General features: G+C 42.3%; 1 protein-coding gene across 1 annotated transcript; it reads right to left on the bottom strand.

The window, feature by feature from the left end:
- Positions 1-19: 19 nt before the first annotated feature.
- tmem91 (transmembrane protein 91) lies at positions 20-16,280 on the bottom strand. The gene is made up of 4 exons (XM_023416059.2): positions 15,738-16,280; positions 6,976-8,637; positions 4,371-4,517; positions 20-2,425 (listed from the first exon to the last, which is right to left on the bottom strand). Exons 2-4 carry the CDS (start codon positions 7,408-7,410, stop codon positions 2,270-2,272), a joined length of 738 nt encoding a protein of 245 aa, XP_023271827.1. The 5' UTR covers positions 7,411-8,637; positions 15,738-16,280; the 3' UTR covers positions 20-2,269.
- Positions 16,281-18,978: the final 2,698 nt, after the last annotated feature.

Below are 18,978 nucleotides of genomic sequence, written 5' to 3'. Positions count from 1 at the left end.
TGAAAAGAGGAAAGACGAATGTCAAACAAGTGCATTTATTGGGATTCATTGATTTTCCTTCAGTTTAATAGTCACATGTAATACAAGGATGTGAACTGGGAAAGAATCAAATATCTCTCCTGCTAATAAATCTCATTTGCCACAACCTTTGACCTTTATCGACTCACGAGTTGTCCACTCCGCTGCGTCCGTCCAGTCGTTATCTGTTACAAGTGAGACAAAGTGAGACAAATCTGACCAGACCCTGTTTCGTGCCGGCGTGATCCGTCAAGGCAATCCACGTTAAATGCTCCCGTATAAATCACTAATTGTGGCAACTCGGCTGTAACAACAAAAGGGTAATTTTCTTTTCATTGACGTAAATGTCCAGTGGAGACGGAGGGTGGTTTCAGGATTGTCAGGACTGTACGACACCGTGTGTGGACTCGGTCAGTGCAGCTGTATCACAGCACATCAACAGTGATAGCAGACGAGGGCCAGACACCGAGATATCACAGGTGTGTCTACACATGTCACTTATAGTGATCGTAATCTATCGGCTCAGTCGTGATACAACACTGGGTTTGCAGAAAACAAAGCCATGATTTGAACTATTTGTAGTTCAGCTGTGGACTCTATAAAAACTATACATCTACATAGAAAATGTCAACTTTTTCCTTACAGCCATTTTTTAAAACATTTATTTGGAGTTCCCCCTTTTCTTTTTTTTAATTAATGGCACATTTAAGTTCAACCCAATACGGCCAGAGTTTTTTCCCCTCATATCAAAGCTGCTCTTGCAGTGATTCAGGACCTAATGAAGGAAGAGACTGAAGCTCGTAGCAGGTTTGTACACGTCAAACTACAAACTCGCCATGCAGGTTTCTAATGTGACCCAAATGGAAACTTTCCTACCTCATGCACCACGTGGCTGAGCGCTGTCTTACACGTCTGCTCATCTGAACAAAGGGTTACTTTATCTACGCAAGTTAAAGTAGAGAACTTTGTTTTAAGTTTGTCAGACTGCAAGAAGCAACTTCCTGAAGGATTCCTGTCCTTTTTTTTTTTTTTTTTAAGGGGGAGGAAATAGCAGAATCTATATTTGGGGGAATTATATTTTGGGGTGTGGAGTAGCAGCCTGGTTGCTTCTATTAATGGAATAGCTCATAAAAGGATCATCCGCAGAGTTTCTTCCATATTTTTGGCACCTATCCTCGCAGGTCTATCTTATCATTTCCTATGTATATGCAGTGTACTGTACGAAGCAGTTCCTTTTATTTCTATATCTCAAGCCAGTGTTCACATCGCCACCTTGCACTTCATTTTAAAACTCTTTATATTTATTTTCTTATATAATGGCACAATATGTATTTTTTTATTTAGCTTTTACGTGTATTTCAACATAAAGATACTTGTTCAACTTATAGCATAAACAAAGCAGAATCAGTCCTCTCTGCAGGGACACGGTGAATGATGCTGAATGTGAGATCAGGTTGGGTTGATCGATGTGCATGTGCAGTGTTTCCCTGCGGGTCCCTCGCTCCGACCAGAGGCGTCGGAATGAATTCTGGGTTCTCTCAAAGAATATTGCTTCTGGCCCGTCATATGTTTTAAAAATAAAGCTCTGGGGCTCTGAAACCGCCACCAGCGACAGTGCTGGCTCAGGCCCCTCCAACAGCAAGGTCCATCAGGATTTAGCCGCTGCCACGTCCTTGCTGTGACCTTCTCATAAATCTGCAGACTCCATCGCCGCTTGCTGCCCCACTTCCCCCTGTCTTTTCTCCCTCCGCTTCTCATTATTCCTCCATTGTTTTTGTGACAGTGATATCTACAGTGATAACATCTGCATTTGTTGTCACAGTTTTTTTTTTTTTTTTTACTTCAGTAATGCTTCACATGTGGTGATGACGACAGCCCGGATTTAAGGGATAACAGGTCACTTAAGACCGCAAGTGACAAAAATAATTAACACTTACAGACTGAATCTTCTACATGAAGTGAGACTGAATAACTTTCAATGATTTTTCTTCACATCCTCTGAGCTGAATTATGCCCTAATCCAATTAGGAGTGATTATGATGGAGACTCCAGCTCTCCTGTTGTATCATTATGTCTGTTCTTGGCTTTTTCCATCTCGGTGTAGATAAAACATGACTGCAGACGGGGTTGACAGACAAAGACTGTGATTACTTTACATTTGCAGGTGATACGTTGGCGTGTGTGGATATTAATGAGATGTGTGTAAGAGGTCTGTTTCTTCTATGTGCATTCCCTCGTGCAAGAGCCATTTTTATGGCGGTTTCCCGGACAGGTAGGAAATCAACGCGGCGATGGCACAGATGTACGTTATGATTCCAAACACAATGGAGAGCACTGAGAGCCACAGAGCCTGGCGAGACGCTGCGTTGGCCCCCTGAAAATCCCCCTGAGCTGACGCCTTGTTGGTCTGAGAAATGGAGAGGAGAGAGGAGGGTGAGATAAGGATTAGAGGGGTGGGTGGGGGGAGAGCAGCATTTGTCATCATTTGTCAATGTCCTCCCTGGCCTACACTTTCCTCTTCCACTCATTCCAATCTCACGCTAAACCCATATTATCTTCCATCTCTGAATCGCACCCGGCGTTTGTGCCTCATTCATCACTTTCTCCTCCTTCCTTCCTCTCCCCCTCTAGTCCTTGTCTTTGTCTCTGACCCCTGTTTTAGGTAGCACTCAACAATATTGGAAATCTATCACCTTGGGGCTTCTTGTTATGACTCTAATTAAACCTTAACGAAGGCTATTGATTTGATCAAAAGGCCTTTGCAGCTTGCTGCCAGTTAGCTTTGTAAAAGCGTTAATGGGATTTTTTTTTTTCCCCCTGCACTGCTGGAATGATGCCTGTATAAACTACGGGCCTCTGGCGACTAGAGATAGAGGTGTGAAGGGCTTTTTCACACTGCCAGTGGTAATAGTGACTGATGAGATAGTTTGTGCAGTGAAGTTGTCCCCTTCTCCCTTAGTCCTGCTCCATATTTCCACCAACTCTGCCTCTGAGGAGATTGATCATTTCAGCTATCAATTTAAGACTTTCACATGAGCTGTAGCTGCAGTATCTCATTACAACTTTATTTCTCTGACTGTATCAGTATCTGTATCTGTAGCTGGTCAAGCCCTCAGCCTTTGCAGAGACTGGTTATGGACAGCTCGAGGTAAAGGAGATGGTTGTATTGGTTGTAATTGGTAGCTGAAAGTAGCAGCATGTTTGCTAGTATACTGATTCTTAATTGTTTTTTTCTTTCAATGTCTTGTTAGACTCTTTGCTACAGTAGCACATGGTGAAAAATAAATCAGCTGCCATTGGAAATATCAATATAAATAGACAGGGATTATATATATATATGATAGTACTGATATAGTATGCTGCATTTATTGATATTTCTTATGTATTATTAATGTTGTTTGTTCCCAACAGTGTCTGTCCCATTATTCTGTTTGTACTTTTATTCAACATGTGACGACGGCTACAGCTAAGATGTAAAGGACAGCATGTGACTTCAGACATCGGGTGACAAACACTCACAGACTGAATCTTCAACATGGAACGATACTGAATAACTTTCGCCATGATTTTTCTTCATGTGCGAGGGAACGTCCTGTGAGCTGACATCCACACAGATCAGTGGGCGCGAGCCATCACCTACGGGTGTCGCTACATCAATTATTGATGAAGAAGAAAAAAAAATCTGCTACTCAAACTTGTCTCTGTTTCTCTTTTGCTCTCTGTTACTGGTTTTGGTTATTTTACATGGGTTAGCTTCTACACACGGAACGCATGTGTGCCCAGATTTGTTTTGATTGCTCTGTTACCTGTTCCTCATTGACGTCCTGTAAGATGTTGTCCTGTGTTGCATTATGTTTATCATCTATTGGAAAACATAACAAAAAAACTAACCTTGAATTGCAACAAAAAGAAATACTTTTTAAAGTTCACAGCCTCTCAACCTGAACAACTCTACCAAAGGAAGATTAGTCTCTGCCGGAGCAGTTCACGACTGTGATGGGAAGGTTGTGTTTTGGAGACACTGGTTTAGGGACGTTAATTCAATCAAATATCGGAGATTGAAGATTAAACACGTCTTAAGCAATCACTCTGTTGCATTGTTCAGCTCTCCGATGTTTGGAAGCTCTTGTGGCATAATCCTGCCAATCTGGGTGCAACGCCTCCTTGTCTCAACTCCAAAGCAATTCCATAACATCCACACTTGCACAGCACTTAACATAGCGGACCTGTTGTTAGTCTACACACACTGCAGAGGGTAAGACATCACCCTTGGCTGTGAACTGCACTGCCAGGTTATATCTTGTCAGCTCAGGACTGTGTGTGTGTGTGTGTGTTTGAGTGTGAGTGTTAACCTTCTGTGAAAGGTAGAAGGCAGCGATGCCCAGGGGCCAGAAGCAGCAGAGCATGGAGAAAAAGGCCAGACCCAGGTAGTCCTGGGGGATCATCAGAGGGAAGTTGCTCTCGCTGTCTGTATCACTGAAGTCATCAATGGACGAGTCCTGGGATTCAAAGAGACTGCAGTTCAGTTGCATTCTGGTTAGATGGCCTGGTAAAACACCTCAGATGGTGTTTGTTCATGCAGATTCTTTCATGCAGGTTTTTTGAGATATTCATCTTTGAGATTTCTGCCCCCACACCAGCGTAATGGAAATGAATTGAATTAAATTTCACAGCAATTAAAAATTACATTTGGAAAAAATTCAGCAGCAACATCCCCCTCCATAAACGTTCCACTGTGAACTTCTTTCATAGGGACTATTTTTCTGGTTCAAAGTCGTTCCATTCAAAACACTGTTTCTGGAAAGACACTCAATATAGGCAGAATTTTTTTTATGTAATTTTCAAATGCTATAACACGACTGTGTGTTTATTTATCGTTATTGATGTGGTGTGTATCTTAAAAACCAGTGCGAGTAAAACCAAAACTAGACACCACAATAATAAGTAAGAAATACGGTTTTTGTAACGAGTGAAATTTCCCTTTAGACCCAAAGCTTATTCATTCAAAAGAAGACAATTACTCAATTTAAAAGTTGCATATAAAATATAATACACAAATACACAAACATTATACACTCACTAACAATTTTGATAGAAAGCAAATTGGCTTTTTTTCATGTTACGTCCATGTCGTCCACAACAACTGCTAAACTTTGCTTGTGCCTGAAAGATAATGTGACTGAATGGGGTTAGTCTGGATGCGCAGTAGCTGTGTTGACCGCAGGTTATTCATGACTCACGCATCTTTTTGAAACAGCTGCATATTCAGTCTGACTTCCTTTCTCACACTGACCATGTCACATTATGACTCTGCTTGTTTCGTTTTGTGCCTGAAAGATGCTCCCGTAACATTTCCTTTTTTCTTAGGAAGCAAACTGAATTTTAGACATTAGTTGGCGAGGTTATTTTAACGGCAGTCTGTCATTCACTGCACATGCCTGGTCTGTGGGTCTCTGATTTCCAGATTGATCCGTCCTGTCTGGAATTACCTTTTATATCAGGAGGGATTTTTTTTTGTTTTGTTGAATCAGTGAATCAGTTGAATCAGTGAATCAGTTCATGGTGGTGACAAGAAACAGGGACATCTCACATTGAGCCAAAAGCCAGATTGACACTGTGCTCATATGTAAAGTCACTTGGGATGGGACACTCCTGAGATCATCTCTCCTGCTCTGGCACCATATAGTATTGATCAGCTCCACAGTGAAAATCCATCATGAAGCAGTGAAGGAGTTTTGTGGGTGAGTTCGATTCCTTTAACTGAGCATTTGATTTGAAACAAAGGAGTAAAGGAGATGTTGTGCTGTGCCTCTTTGAGGTCACAGCAAGGTTTTATTCCCACAGGCCTGTGCCTTTGCATCACGACACTACTACCAGCATTCAGAATGAGCTTGGAGAAAAAAAAAAAAAAAAAAAGTTATGTTCTGCGTGCTCTTTTGTCCTTGTGGAGCAAACTCTCAAACCTGAGCTGTGCAGCGGCCAACTGCTCCTGATTTCAATGGTGTTTAATACTGTTTGTCCACTGGATCGTGTTTTTAATCAAAGTAATAATCATAAAATGGCCTTCAGCTTATAGTTCACAGCAGGTAACTGAAACTTTAATTTATTTTAACCTTGCTTGGAGACTGTTCATCATAATTTAAACGACCAGCAGCGACTTATTGGTGACATTTACAGCACATGCGTTCTCATGTTGACTCCCTGAACGTCACATGACCACCGTAAACGTTTTAAAGCTAATTTACATTTCACTCCAGGGTGGGCTTTGCTCAGTGATCTATGAAATAGAACTGGCATCCTCCATCGCTACTGTAGTGTCATTACCTGCACCGCAGCAGGAGAGGAGCTTTATGTAATCTGGCTGTTTGACAGTAAGCATTCAGTTGCTGCCTGCCCTGAAATGCACCGCTCGTATGTCTATTTTAAATTCCTCTTTCATTCCCAGACTCTGTACTGAGAATATGAGACTTTCTCCTCCTTTAAATGCACAACTCCTCCGAGCAACAAAGCGGATGTGGTAGAAACGAACTGATCAGATGTGATAATTATTTATATGTAGAGATGAAACGATTAGTCGAATAATTGATTAGTCAATCAACAGAAAATGAATTGCAATAATGCAACTACTTGATTGCAACTACTACTCATCCACTGCTCTTCCCTGTTTTATATCAGTGTAAACTAAATATCTTTGGGTTTAGATTGACGGTTGAACAAACAGGACATTTGAAGACATCCCCATGGAAATTATAGTAATCATTCCTGTCCCATTTACCGTCCGTGTAAATGGTCTTTGTCTTTGAGTGTCTGCAGGGAAGAAATTAGTAGCACTACCTTCCTATAACTGTCATTATTCTGTTTACATTGAATACCTGATTTTACAATTTGAAATTCAACTACACACAAACTGCTGTCAGGACATGAGAAAAAAAAAACTTTGTCAACATCACGTCTTACGTCCGAGTCCGGGAGCAGGTCGTCCTCATCATCCATGCTGTAGGACACACTGTGGAAGTCCTGCGTCTCAGCCAGCAGCTTCCTCTCCAGCGTGGAGCCGGGCCGAACGTCGACAAAGGTGGTCTCCAGGTAGTCTTTGCTGAGCAGGGAGTCTGTGTGGCCCCAGATGGGGGCCGGCGGGTAAAAGGACTCCAGTGTGCGAGGCAAGGAGCAAGGGTCCAGTAGCTGCTGCTGCTGAAGCTCAGGAGGATGTCCACAATAGCTCCTCCATGCTAAGGGGGGGTAGGCCCTGTCCTCCTCACACTTCACCAAGATGCCCTTGAACAGTCCGCCTGGAGCCTGTCCAGTCCCGGGCCCCGGCCCCGGCCCCAACGCCCGGCTGTTGTTGGGGTTTTCTCCCAGAAGAGGGTGCTCCAGCTCATCTAGATTCTCCATTCTCCCTCTCTTTTAATACCAACCACACAAGAGGCCACCACATCAACAACCAAATGTAATCTACAAATCGGTCTGCAGTGCGTCTCCCTGAAGAGCGTCCGATGGGCTTACGCAAAGGCAGCTGCTTTGCTGGTTTTAGTGTTTCACTGATAATCCATCTTTAATCCTATTCTTTAATTTTTGTCTTATCATAGGCCTTGATCCAGAGGCCAACAACACATGCCAGGTTTATAATCGAGTGAAATACCGTAATGTGCCAGTGATGGCCTGCTGCTGTGTGCAGAGGGATGTGGCGCTGAAGTCGTGACGGTGGATTCAGGAATCTCTTTTCCTCACATGTCATAAGCTATTTGTTTCAGGGCTTGATGGCTCAGGGTTTGCCCCATGTCTTCCATTTCACATGATTGAATGTGTCAGTGTTCATGAATATGCTAATGTCTGCTACTTTCTCTCTCATACAATATGAAAATGTCAATTCTGATGATGGAAATCCTTGATTAGCCCCAGACAGGCCAATGAAAACAGTGGGCAATGGGATGTCAACGTGATTGCCCTCGGGAACTCATGGAAAATGTCTCTCGCAATAAAATATTAAGTCTTGATCTAAGCCCGGTGTCACAGTATTAGTTTGAAAGCTCTGGATGTCAATCTTTCCCTTCAACAACTTTGGATGGAAATGAGCAATGACGTGAGTTGAGAAATGATTGTGTGGAGACTAACAAGAAAGATTTTCAAGTTGTGATGGCATGTGGTTCTTTTTGTTTGCTCCTCTGCAAGAGTCTGACAAAAGTGCAGTGACACTGCTTTCAAAAACAGGCCAAAGGCAGCGTCCCCTCAGATGGCTGGACTGATGCACAGTGGGGTGTTTTGAAGCTTGAATATGCACAACCTCAGGCAGCAGTCAAACTAGTGGCGCAATGAACGGATTGGGGCAGTTAATCTGTAAAAGCAACGAGGCTCCAGAAATAGAATCCTACGGTGCACATCCGCAGGTCAGCAGGCCTGTCAACATGCCCGCTCCTCTGTTGTTGCAGCAGGAAGCGATAATGAAGAAATCAAAGTCGTCTGCTTTTGATTTATGTGTTGTGGATTTGCTGCCTGCTGTAGCACAGCTCCTTTGGGACATGTAATTTTAATGCAGCCCGTCCACCTTAAGAGGGTTTGGCTCAGGACAGACGAGGTGCTGGGGCGGCTCGCTATCCACTTCTCCGATGAGGACGATGATGTCTGTTAAAAGAAGAACAAGGTCACACAAAATATTTAGACTGAAGTTTAACACAAACTCTCTGCACACAGACTCCTGTGAGTTGTGTGCTTCCAAGGCTCCATTTGGACGGCAGTCTTATTTTCCATCACGCACACACACTCACAGTACTTGGGCTTATGCCTCCACCCTAAACCCTACACATCAGACTCAAGACATCAGTGCAGTGTAAGCACTACAGAGGTGTCTGCCCATTCAACCAACCAAATCCAACGTTCATCACGGCGTGACTGTCCTGAGGCCCAGCAGTCCTTTCAGCCAGCACAGCTCCTGAGGTGCTGACAACGCAGTGGCTGGATAAATTGTCTTTAAAAGGCTGACTGATATCAGACATACAACGGAGAAAATAGTTTTCAAGAGTGCTCAATGAGCAAAGTACAGAAACAAAATGGCATCGTTTTGGAATCTCATTGTGAAACTTCAGGCCTTAATCAATCGTTATACATATACATTATTATACATACAATGAATAATAATAATAATTTGCATGATTTTAAAGCTGCAGATGAAGATTACATTCAAAAGTGCACTTGAGAAAAGAAAACTTTACTTGAGTATAAAATAGTTCAGAAAATGCTGAAATAGTTTTTTGCTCTTTACTCTAACATGTAACATAATATCACTAACCTTAGCCATAAATAAAATCTCAACCCAAAAATAAAAGCTTATCCTTGCACCAGCTTTTTGAATGTGAGTCCTCACAATGTGGCTGTGTGAATAGAGTCTCCACACCGTCATTAATACAAGTAAAAATAAATCCTCACTGTACTGCCCTCTAGTGTGTGACATGATATCTCTGCCGCCCAGTTTGGCTTCACAGGAGTTTGTGATGTCGGGGACTTCATGTACGATCAATTAAGACTATTTCTGTTTCAAAACCAAACTTGTTTTTCTTTGTCATCTAGCTTGATTTAAAACCATTTTCTTTCTCCTCCACCGACATGAAGACCACTCACCTGCTGCAGACCAAAAGCAGACTGGGGCTCTGATATCATATGTATATATTTATATATGGCAGAATTGTCTTATTTACATTATATCAATCAATACACGGTAATAGGGTGATAGTTAAGCTTTATTTATTCAGGAAACCTCACTGAGATCAAGATCTCTTACAATAAGATTCACCAATATTATTAAACACATCAGTGACCGTAGGAATGAGTGTCTCTGACTTCTCGTAGCTCATTCCTGCAGTACGGTTTATAGCACCAGAATACAAGGTACAAAGTAATAAAGTACAGTGTAGTAAAGTAGTTACCACTATACCTGAGTTGTGGCGGCAGCCTGGCACACAACTCAGTGTGTTTCAAGGGAAATCTTCTAAGTCAGCACTATATATACTATATGTCTGATGGATACACATGCATTCAGCTCAGAGCAGACAGGGACACTGTAACTCTGCACATTCTTAAATGGTCCAAGAATTAATAACATCCAACTCTGTATGTGCAAATGACAGCTTTTTAAACAAAGAGATGCCAGTTTTATAATGGAAAATCTACCCTCGACACACACCTTTTTTATTTTTTCTACATTCTAGTTGCTTAGAAACTCTGTCACTAACAGCCACTTGTGTATCTCTTATGTTTAAAATGGAAAATTACTTGCTGATTTGTGTGTGAGTGAAAAAATGAGTTTGCAATAGACAGACTGAGCTAGAAAATGCACGTTGTTCTCCCGTTTTTGATCCAGCGTTCACACTAAGCTGGTGATTTCATATCTGAAAAGTCTACTTTTACATTAACATTGCATTTTAGTGTGGACAAGGAAAATGGACCCCTTTGTCAAATGACACAAGTGGACACCAAACATGTTCAGGGGCCTCTGAGGCAGTAAATTCTCTGTCAGCTCTAACTTTCTCCAGGATAATTCATTTTAAATGTCAATATAAACTGCACAGCACATCTGTTGTCGTTAAGCTGTATTTATGTATTTTGTAACGCCTTCGCAATCATAACATGATGATTTAATCGACATATCAAGCAGTGCAGCAGTGCAGGAAATATTATTCGCCTAATAAACAGGTCGTATTTATGAGCCACAGTCGCACAGTTTTACTTTCAATTATTTGTTTACTTTGCAGGGACAGTGCTCATTGATCAACAAAGAGAAAAACTGTAAATGAGCCACGGATAGTTTAAAGGTCCATGGTCCTTGAAACACTCCTGTGTTGATCCATAAGAAGATATATTTGTGGTTTTAAGAACAAAAAGTATTAATATAGAACCTAGACCTGATCTATAATCAAAACAGACATGGAAATCGCACTTAATACAATATTGGACCTTTAAAAAAGTAACAGTAATAGTAGTAAGTAGTAATCTATTCAGTTGGCACTCTAATAACAGAACAATGTATCACTGTTTTATGCTTGTTCACAACAGGGAAAAAGAATTATGTAAACAACAGCAACTAATTGGTGAATGTGGTTGTATCAATATAATCAGAGAGCCAGTGCAAACGAAGAGTTTAATCAGCTGAGACTCAGTAGAGTAATCTGCTGTCTGTCCCCTGTACTCCTTGCCTGTAATTAAAGGTAGTTTTTTTTGCTGACTGAAATAGGATGGATTGGTGTATTTTGTATTGTTCAAGCATTTTAATGTGGATGGAGTTAAAAAAAAAAAATAAATAAAAATTACCCTCCAACAAGTTAGCCATCTCAGTGCAAACGTACATGTGTTAGCAAGTTGGACCTACTCAGGGTGTCTCTCATGCATGCTGGGATTCAAAACTTAAGACATTTCCGAGTGGTGTTAAATGAAGATAAACTCACATACGACTGACTTCTTGTGGTCCAAACTGAGAATATCTAAAATTAGCACAGAACAGAGTGGTGGTGAAACGCTGCTTTGAGCTGACAAGTGAAGAAGGGATGAAAAAACTCTCTGTATTGTGTGTCGAGGGACTTTTCATTCCTGGTAGAATAAGAAAGTGTCATTTCAACAGACTACATAATATCTCATCAGTAGGTATTCATTCTGTATGGCAGAGTGCTTCACAGGCTCCAGATCAATTCAGTGACTTGTTGTTGCACGCTTCACCGCACAGCACAGAAAAAAAAAAAAAAACTGGAATAATTGGGTGTCTTTGGGCTGGAGTGGCGCTGAGGGCGGTGTTCTGCTCTGAGCGCTGATACTGCTGCGATGTGCAAACCCCCTCTGCTCCCCTCCTCTTCACCCACTCCTTCATGGAGGGCTAGTACCTCTCATACTGAACAAGCTGAGTGATCGTTCAACACGCTGACGTCAGCAACAGCCCCCCCCCCCAACAACACACACACATCTGGACATATGGTGCATACCTCACACATGCTCACTCACACACTAATATTTGTAGCAGCAGCCTTCCCTCTCTCTTCTGCCCCCTCCTAATCGCTGCAGCTTCATTCCAGGAGAGATGCACTCAGCTTTATTACACCCCTCCCCCCTTCACCTCTGCCCATCCACCATAAAAAGACTTCTGTCAGCTGTATTATAAGCCTGCCTCCTTTTCTGATTCTGCAACGCTCATAAAACATCCAGTCAGGTAGAGGGAAGGTTGCAAGGACGCCGCTGCAAATCACCAGTGACACTTTTACAAGAGCTCCTCTTCTCTCCCTCCCTATCTCTCTCCTTTCTAGTCTGGTGCTCTGTCATACACACACACAACCACACATCTACTCAGCTCCCTCCATTACTTCTACCCCTCTTTTTTTTGCTTTTGATCTGACTCCTTCTCTTTTTTATAATCCAGCCAATTCTGTCGGCAAAGCCACTGTACAAAACTTAAAACTTGTCTTACTTGGTACAATTTCTGCTTGCTGCATGAAAAAAGGCTTGTTCTGAAAACACAGAAATGTGCATCCAAAGTGAAATATTGCTTTAAACCCTGTTGCTGCTGACTCTTTACTTTCAGCAACTCTGCAGTCTTTTTGACTCACACCGATTCTCTATCTCACAATACATACACACACACACCCCCACACACACACACATGCAAAGGGCTTGAAGTAATTGCTGTAATATTTCAGCTGATACAGATCGAGGAAATGCAGATACAGTGAACACACTCAGAGAAAAGAAAGGGCGCATTGGCTCTAGAGTATGGGAGCTGCAAACGCCTGCAGGCTCTAATAAAAAGACATCTCGAAGAACAGCGATGTCAAGCTGATAAGACCAGAGCAGCCTTCGAGATATGCCCAACAAAAATCTGAAAACCCAAGTGGTGGTTAAATAGCCCTATTGATTTCATTTCCAAACCCTTCTCTCTCTCTCTCTCTCTGTTTTTGTTGATCTGTGTGGAGTAACCGACGAGAGCAGAGAGGAAACTGAACAGAAAAGATAAGCAAAAAAAAAAAAAACAGGCGGCAATGTAGAGAGCATTGCACAGCTCGTGAAGCTCAAAGTAACATCATGTTCCTATGGAAACACATTCACCATGGAGTGCAGTGTTCACTGCAGGATAAATGAAGCAGAGGCTAATTTGCCATTTCAGTACTGTTCCTCTGCTCGGCTTGATAATAACTGGATGGGATAATTCCAGCGTAGCCGTGCCTTCCAGTGAGGATGTGTTACTGTCACATTAGACTGCAAAGGATGGATAATTTCCACAGAATTACTCTATAATAACAAATGAGCGCAGTCATGCCAGGCGCTGGGTTTACTTGAACCCCCCTGTGCAGAATGTGTGTATGACAGCATGAGCTCATTAATCAGTCCATGGTATGCCCTGCTCTAACCCCAGACGCACACACACACACACACACACACACACACACATTTCCCCCACATAACTACACATGCGGTCACAAACACACATGCAGTCTTTTACAGCCTTGCAACATTCGCCTTTCAGACACACATGGTAAACAAACCCTTAGAAAATGTCCATGCCTCACACACGCTCACATACACAAGTACACACATCATAGACAAACACACACATGCACCCCCCCCCCCCCCCCCCCCCCCACTCGCACAGCTGGTGCTTGTGTGCAATGAGGCCTGAGGAGTGAGAAGTTACCGATCTATGTTACAAATGGGTCCAGCATCTCTGTAGAGAGTGTGGTATGTTGTACTCAGTGCAATGTTACACACATCTGTGAGCATCATGGGACACAATGTACTAAATCTCACAATATCGTGTTGTTTGTGTTGTGTGTCTGTGTGTGTGTGTGTGTGTGTGTGTTCAGTTGTCACTTGTGCTTCAGTGCCTTCTACAGCTGCCTCAACTCAGTCTGCTATATTCTCCAGGGTTGACATGTTACTGAATGTTACAGTAAAGGCTGATAAAATAGAAATATTTTAGTGGACACATAATATACAAGCATATCTATTATTTTACACAACATTTTAAAAGGATTCAGTTTTATCCCCCCACCAAAGTATTTTCATCTTTGGTGGAAACGACATTTAAACTGTACATTTTTAAATTCATTTTAATACATTTCCCTAATGAAAATGGTGGCTAACACCAGCCTGTTATTGTTTAAGTATATCAGTTTAATTTTATTCATTTGTTATCGGTAAAGTGCAAATGTGCAAAAGTGCCAAAATACTTAACAGGGGCTTAACACGCAGGCCTACTAAATGCAGCCCAGATGTCATGTAGACTGTGTTTACATCAGCCATCTTGCAGTGTCATGACCTGTGCATGCCTGTATTTGTTTATCGGTGTACATACATGTGTGTGTGTGTGTGTGTGTGTGTGTGTGTGTGATAGTGTGTGTCGTATTAATCTCGATGTAGTGACAAATATCTGTTCTCACACATTGAGGGGATGTTCCTTTAGGTCTGGGGACAAAATAAACCTGGTGCACACATGGTAAACCAATATGAATCAATGCAATGTCCTCACAAGTAACTAAAACAAGTGTGTGTTACGGTACGTGCGCAGCTAAATGAGGTAATTAGCCTCTCATGGAGCTCTACATGAGCGATGATGTAGCACATGGTCTCATCATCATCATCATCATCACCACAGTGGGGAGGCAAATTTGTTGGCCTCTAATTGACGATGACCCATCCACACACACACACACACACACACACACACACACCCACAAACATACAAAGCACAGTTGGGTTAAGAGCGGAGAAAAGACTTGCTTTAATAAATGCTGTCAAGCAAAACAACTAAAACACCCTCTGATACACACACACACACACATATATATGTGTATATGTATATATATATATATATATATATATACACACACACATCTGTGTGATCTGTCAAAACCAGATTTTCCAGATTTTCTCCCGCAACAAAATATAAAGGAAAGCAGGAGTGTCAGGTTGTTTGGCGTTTCAGGAATACTGCATCAGCGTGCTTACTGCACACCAGGCTTGTCATACAGCAGTATGTAGCTATACAAACATAAACAATGGGGCAGAGCTGTGTGTGTTTGTAATGGGGGTGGGGGTGGGGGGGTGGTTTGTTGCTGTCGGGGTTCCACTCTAAAGCAGCATATCCCCTATTGCATATGCATGAATATACACGGAAACAAGCTTTGAGAAATGTGTTTTCATTTTAATGTACAATGAAGACTGAGGAGCTCTCATGATTTCAACATCCTTTTTACAATATCACAGTATTACAAAATCTGCTAAGAATCAGGACAACATTGCGGACACCAGAGCCATCATCATAATTGATAAATCACCCTTCTAAAAATATTAGCCCAGAATCAGTAAGTGAAAGGTTTCATGTCAACACAGAGATCCACTTAAAACCCAAGACCTGCTCCCACAAATTACTGCTGACATGAAAATTAAACTTGAATATTAATAAGTTATTATGAAGGGCATAATCTTTTTACTGGTAAAACAGTAATATAGGTTATAACTAGGCTGTTTTATAGCAGGTTTGTATACAGTAGGTAACAGCAATGCTTTAACCTTCATAAAGATTTACAAATGCTGCTTCACAGAGGGAGAATGAGGGTGTGTGTGATGGAAAAATAACGGAGAAAACATCATCAGAGATAGACAGCAATAAATGTTTCTTTTGTTTTCTCTCTTCCAAAAAACACCCACTTCTTCCAAAGTAACACAGCACAAGGTTTCCTTTGAGTTCTCACCTTTGAATTGGTTCTCCTCCGTCCTGTCCGGCTGTCCTGTCCCTGTGATGAGAAACGGGGAAATCCAGAATCCCAGTTTGAACCATCCAACTGGAATGACCGCCTCTACACACCGCTAGCGCCTTCTTTTGCCTGCTGTTAGCGTGGGCATGTGCAGAAAGTGGGAGTATGCGCGCTGTATTTGTGTCTCTATATGAACGGACTGCATGTATCCTACTACACGTGTCTGCGTGTGAGAGGGGACGCCAGCGTTGAGTCACAGATTAGGGGCCAAACTTATCGGCATCCCTCAGTCGAGCTGTGCTGATGCGGCTGTGAGTGCATGAGGATCGCCCCTGTTACACCTGTGCAGCCTGGCAGCGGTGATGTGCACGCTTTGTCAAAGACACTCCTTCCCCCCTGCACAGCATCTCCTCTCGCATCCTGCGCGCCTCGCTGTCTCCTCCTTCACACACAGCAGCTCTTTCATTAATCCTTATTGCGGCTGCAGCGCATCTCACACCGTGTCAACTTTCTTCTGCCACTCTCAGCTTTTCTCTGACTTTCCAAATACTGCTCTCTCCATCTCTTCTCTCTCCTCCTCCCCTCTCTCTCTTTCTCTCTCTCTCTTTCTCTCTCTCTCTCTCTCTCTCTCTCTCTCTCTCTCTCTCTCCCTTTTTGCTTTTCTTCAGCTCTGCTACCTTATGACAGTGGAAACACCGGGTCCTAGAGCCTGTTGGCGCAGTGTTTGACCGTGTGTGTTTCCAGTTCAGATTGCTCTGAGGTCCTCACAAGGATAGAAAGCAGAACGCCCACGCAAAGTGAGGACATTTTGCCTTTTCTTACTTCTTTAAGAGGATTAGACTTGATTCTGGGTTGGAATTAGGATTGGGGTTAAGATAGGGATGTAGCAGGGAGGTTTAAGGTTAGCCTTTGCAACACAAATGTGTGTGTTTATTGGGATGCCAGTGGATCTTGGGACTCTGGACGAGCTGCAAATGCAATATCCGCAGCCTGCAGAAAGGTGCAAGTACACAAGATGAAAATCTCCTTGATGCTGCTGCATGTAGCAAAACACAGAAATGGACAGAGGCAGCAAATAAAACACAGAGGTGGGGAAACAAAAGCTGAGGGAGGTTGAGAAAGTTAGTTAGTGTTAGTGGTGTGGTATGCAGTAGCCTTGTGAGTGTAGACTACGAGCTATTCCAGAATGGAGGTAGTGCGATGCCCCCCAGCCAGGATGACTCCCCTTTGTGTCAGGCCTTTCATGTCCACTTTACACTATGACCCACTTTGGTTGCACAGGCCAGCCCACATTAAGCTCTCCAATCAGAAATGACTCAATTTGCAGAAACAATTGTCCCTGCTGGAGGCTCGTGCTCAGCTTGCCTCTTCCAGGGGACGCTGTGCAAGATAAAGCTCAGGCATTACTGGACACCAGCAATCAATGAAATCCACAGGGCTTACGCTGAGTATATAATGAGGTGCACACTGCTCTTAGCTAGAATCCCCCTCCCCCAGATATGGTTTAACCTTTGGGCAGTTTTTTGTTTTTGCTGTTGTTGTTGTTGTTGTTGTTTTTTGGTTCTTTCCAGCTGGTCAGCACAGCTGCAAAGCTGCCTATCTGATGCTCCATTTGTCTTTGGCTGTCAGAGTGACAAGGGGCCTCTCAGTCCATCATGATGCAGGGATCAATACACTCTCCTTAGTCTGAGCACATCCTCCCCCATCACTCTATTTTCCATCTCTTTTTTTCTTCCTCCTTCCTTCGCTCTCACCCTCCCTCTTCTTCCTGTAGTTCTCATCTCTCAATCTCTTTCTCACTCTCTCCTTGCATCTCCCCCTCTCTTTGTCCCATTATATTTCTGCATCTTCATCTCTCTGTTTTACTTATTAGCTGAAGCATGCACAGTAAAGGAAAGGGAAAGAGATACGAGGATTCATTGGGTGGGAGGAGTATAATTAGGACACTAATAATATTGCATATGGTGGGATCGATGTATGTTCTGGTTATGTAAATGGACTTGCACTATTAAAAAAAAAATAGTATAATATATATATATATATGTGTATATAATATGATATAATATAAGCAGTGCTGTGTACATCAAATATGATGAGCCCCAACTACAAGACAACAACACAAACTGGATCACAACCACACTAAACAACCTATAATACATGCATTCACTGTTATGGTTTTAGTGTGTTTCAAATTTCAACACAATAAATTTGAAATAACGTGGCACGCAGGTGGCAAGATATCATTGGTAATTGGAGCAGAATATCAGATATCAGCCTTCCATGCACTCAGATGCTATTTATTTATGCAACAGAAAACGTTTTAAAGGACCACCATTTTTTGTAAAGGCAGAATAGATGTGGTGTCCACCAGTGGTAATAGTATGTGAATAGAGGTGCAGCCACTGTAAGAATTTGTGGGGCTCCTGAGTGAATAATGACCTACAGGTCCCTTTTTTTAAACTGTCACCAAAAATTTGGACCAAAGAAAGAGGGACACAGGCAAAACTCACATTAACAAAATTAGTTTTTAGCAGGTAAACATAGCAAAATGCCAGCACATAAAACAATGCCAAAACAACCAAAGAAAAAGTAGTAACTTGCATTCACATCTCGTCTATATTCAGGTTCACCAATCCAGTATGTCGGTATGGGACCCTTTTATAACCACCTGAGCTACAGCTGCCCCCCTTCTTAAAATCAAAGATGCTTTTTTCCACTAGGCTCAAAATAATCTACACTTGTTGTAAAAGTTGAGGTCAAGCTGCACAATTTAGCAATAAAATGCTTAGAAAATGGATGGAAGGATAATTTCGATAAACCATTTTTTCATTTCTTATGTGTGCATTCCTCATTCCACAAATTACTGAATTCTGGAGGCGTCTTCCTCTGTGCATTTCTACCACCATTCACCCCATCTTTAAACTCTTGGTGTGTGTTTATGTGTTGCTGGCCACCGTCTGATGTTGAAGGACGCATCACAAGGTGAGAATAAGACTCTTATCTCCTTACCTGTCAATCATTTCCTGCAAGCCGCTTCGAGAATAATGAGCTAACCAGGGATTGAGACAACTTCTAGGTGAAAAGGCAATGACCCCCTTACAAGGGGTCATACAGCAGGGTCTTCAGCAGAATCAGAGCAATCAGACTTTAACTGCAGCTACAACACGTTTGATTAGATTCAAAAAGCTGCAGGCAAATAGAGAAAGGCTTGACATTATATGTAAGCTTGTGTTTTTCC

Source organism: Seriola lalandi, unplaced genomic scaffold, assembly GCF_002814215.2.
Source record: "Seriola lalandi dorsalis isolate HSWRI2012SDOR001 ecotype SW California unplaced genomic scaffold, Sedor1 jcf7180002054560, whole genome shotgun sequence".
NCBI classification, from domain to species: domain Eukaryota; kingdom Metazoa; phylum Chordata; class Actinopteri; order Carangiformes; family Carangidae; genus Seriola; species Seriola lalandi.
The sequence above is the reverse complement of the archived record's forward strand: the minus strand, read 5'-3'. Positions and strand labels throughout refer to the sequence as shown.

What these genes read in the sequence shown, in the direction of transcription:
- tmem91 (XM_023416059.2), bottom strand. Translation starts at nt 7,410, where the DNA reads ATGGAGAATCTAGATGAGCTGGAGCACCCTCTTCTGGGAGAAAACCCC. An exon ending in ACCTGCTCCCGGACTCGGAC is followed by an intron (nt 4,518 to 6,975) that starts GTAAGACGTGAT and finishes TTTGAATCCCAG; the next exon opens with GACTCGTCCATTGATGACTT. An exon ending in CCTTCTACCTTTCACAGAAG is followed by an intron (nt 2,426 to 4,370) that starts GTTAACACTCAC and finishes TCCATTTCTCAG; the next exon opens with ACCAACAAGGCGTCAGCTCA.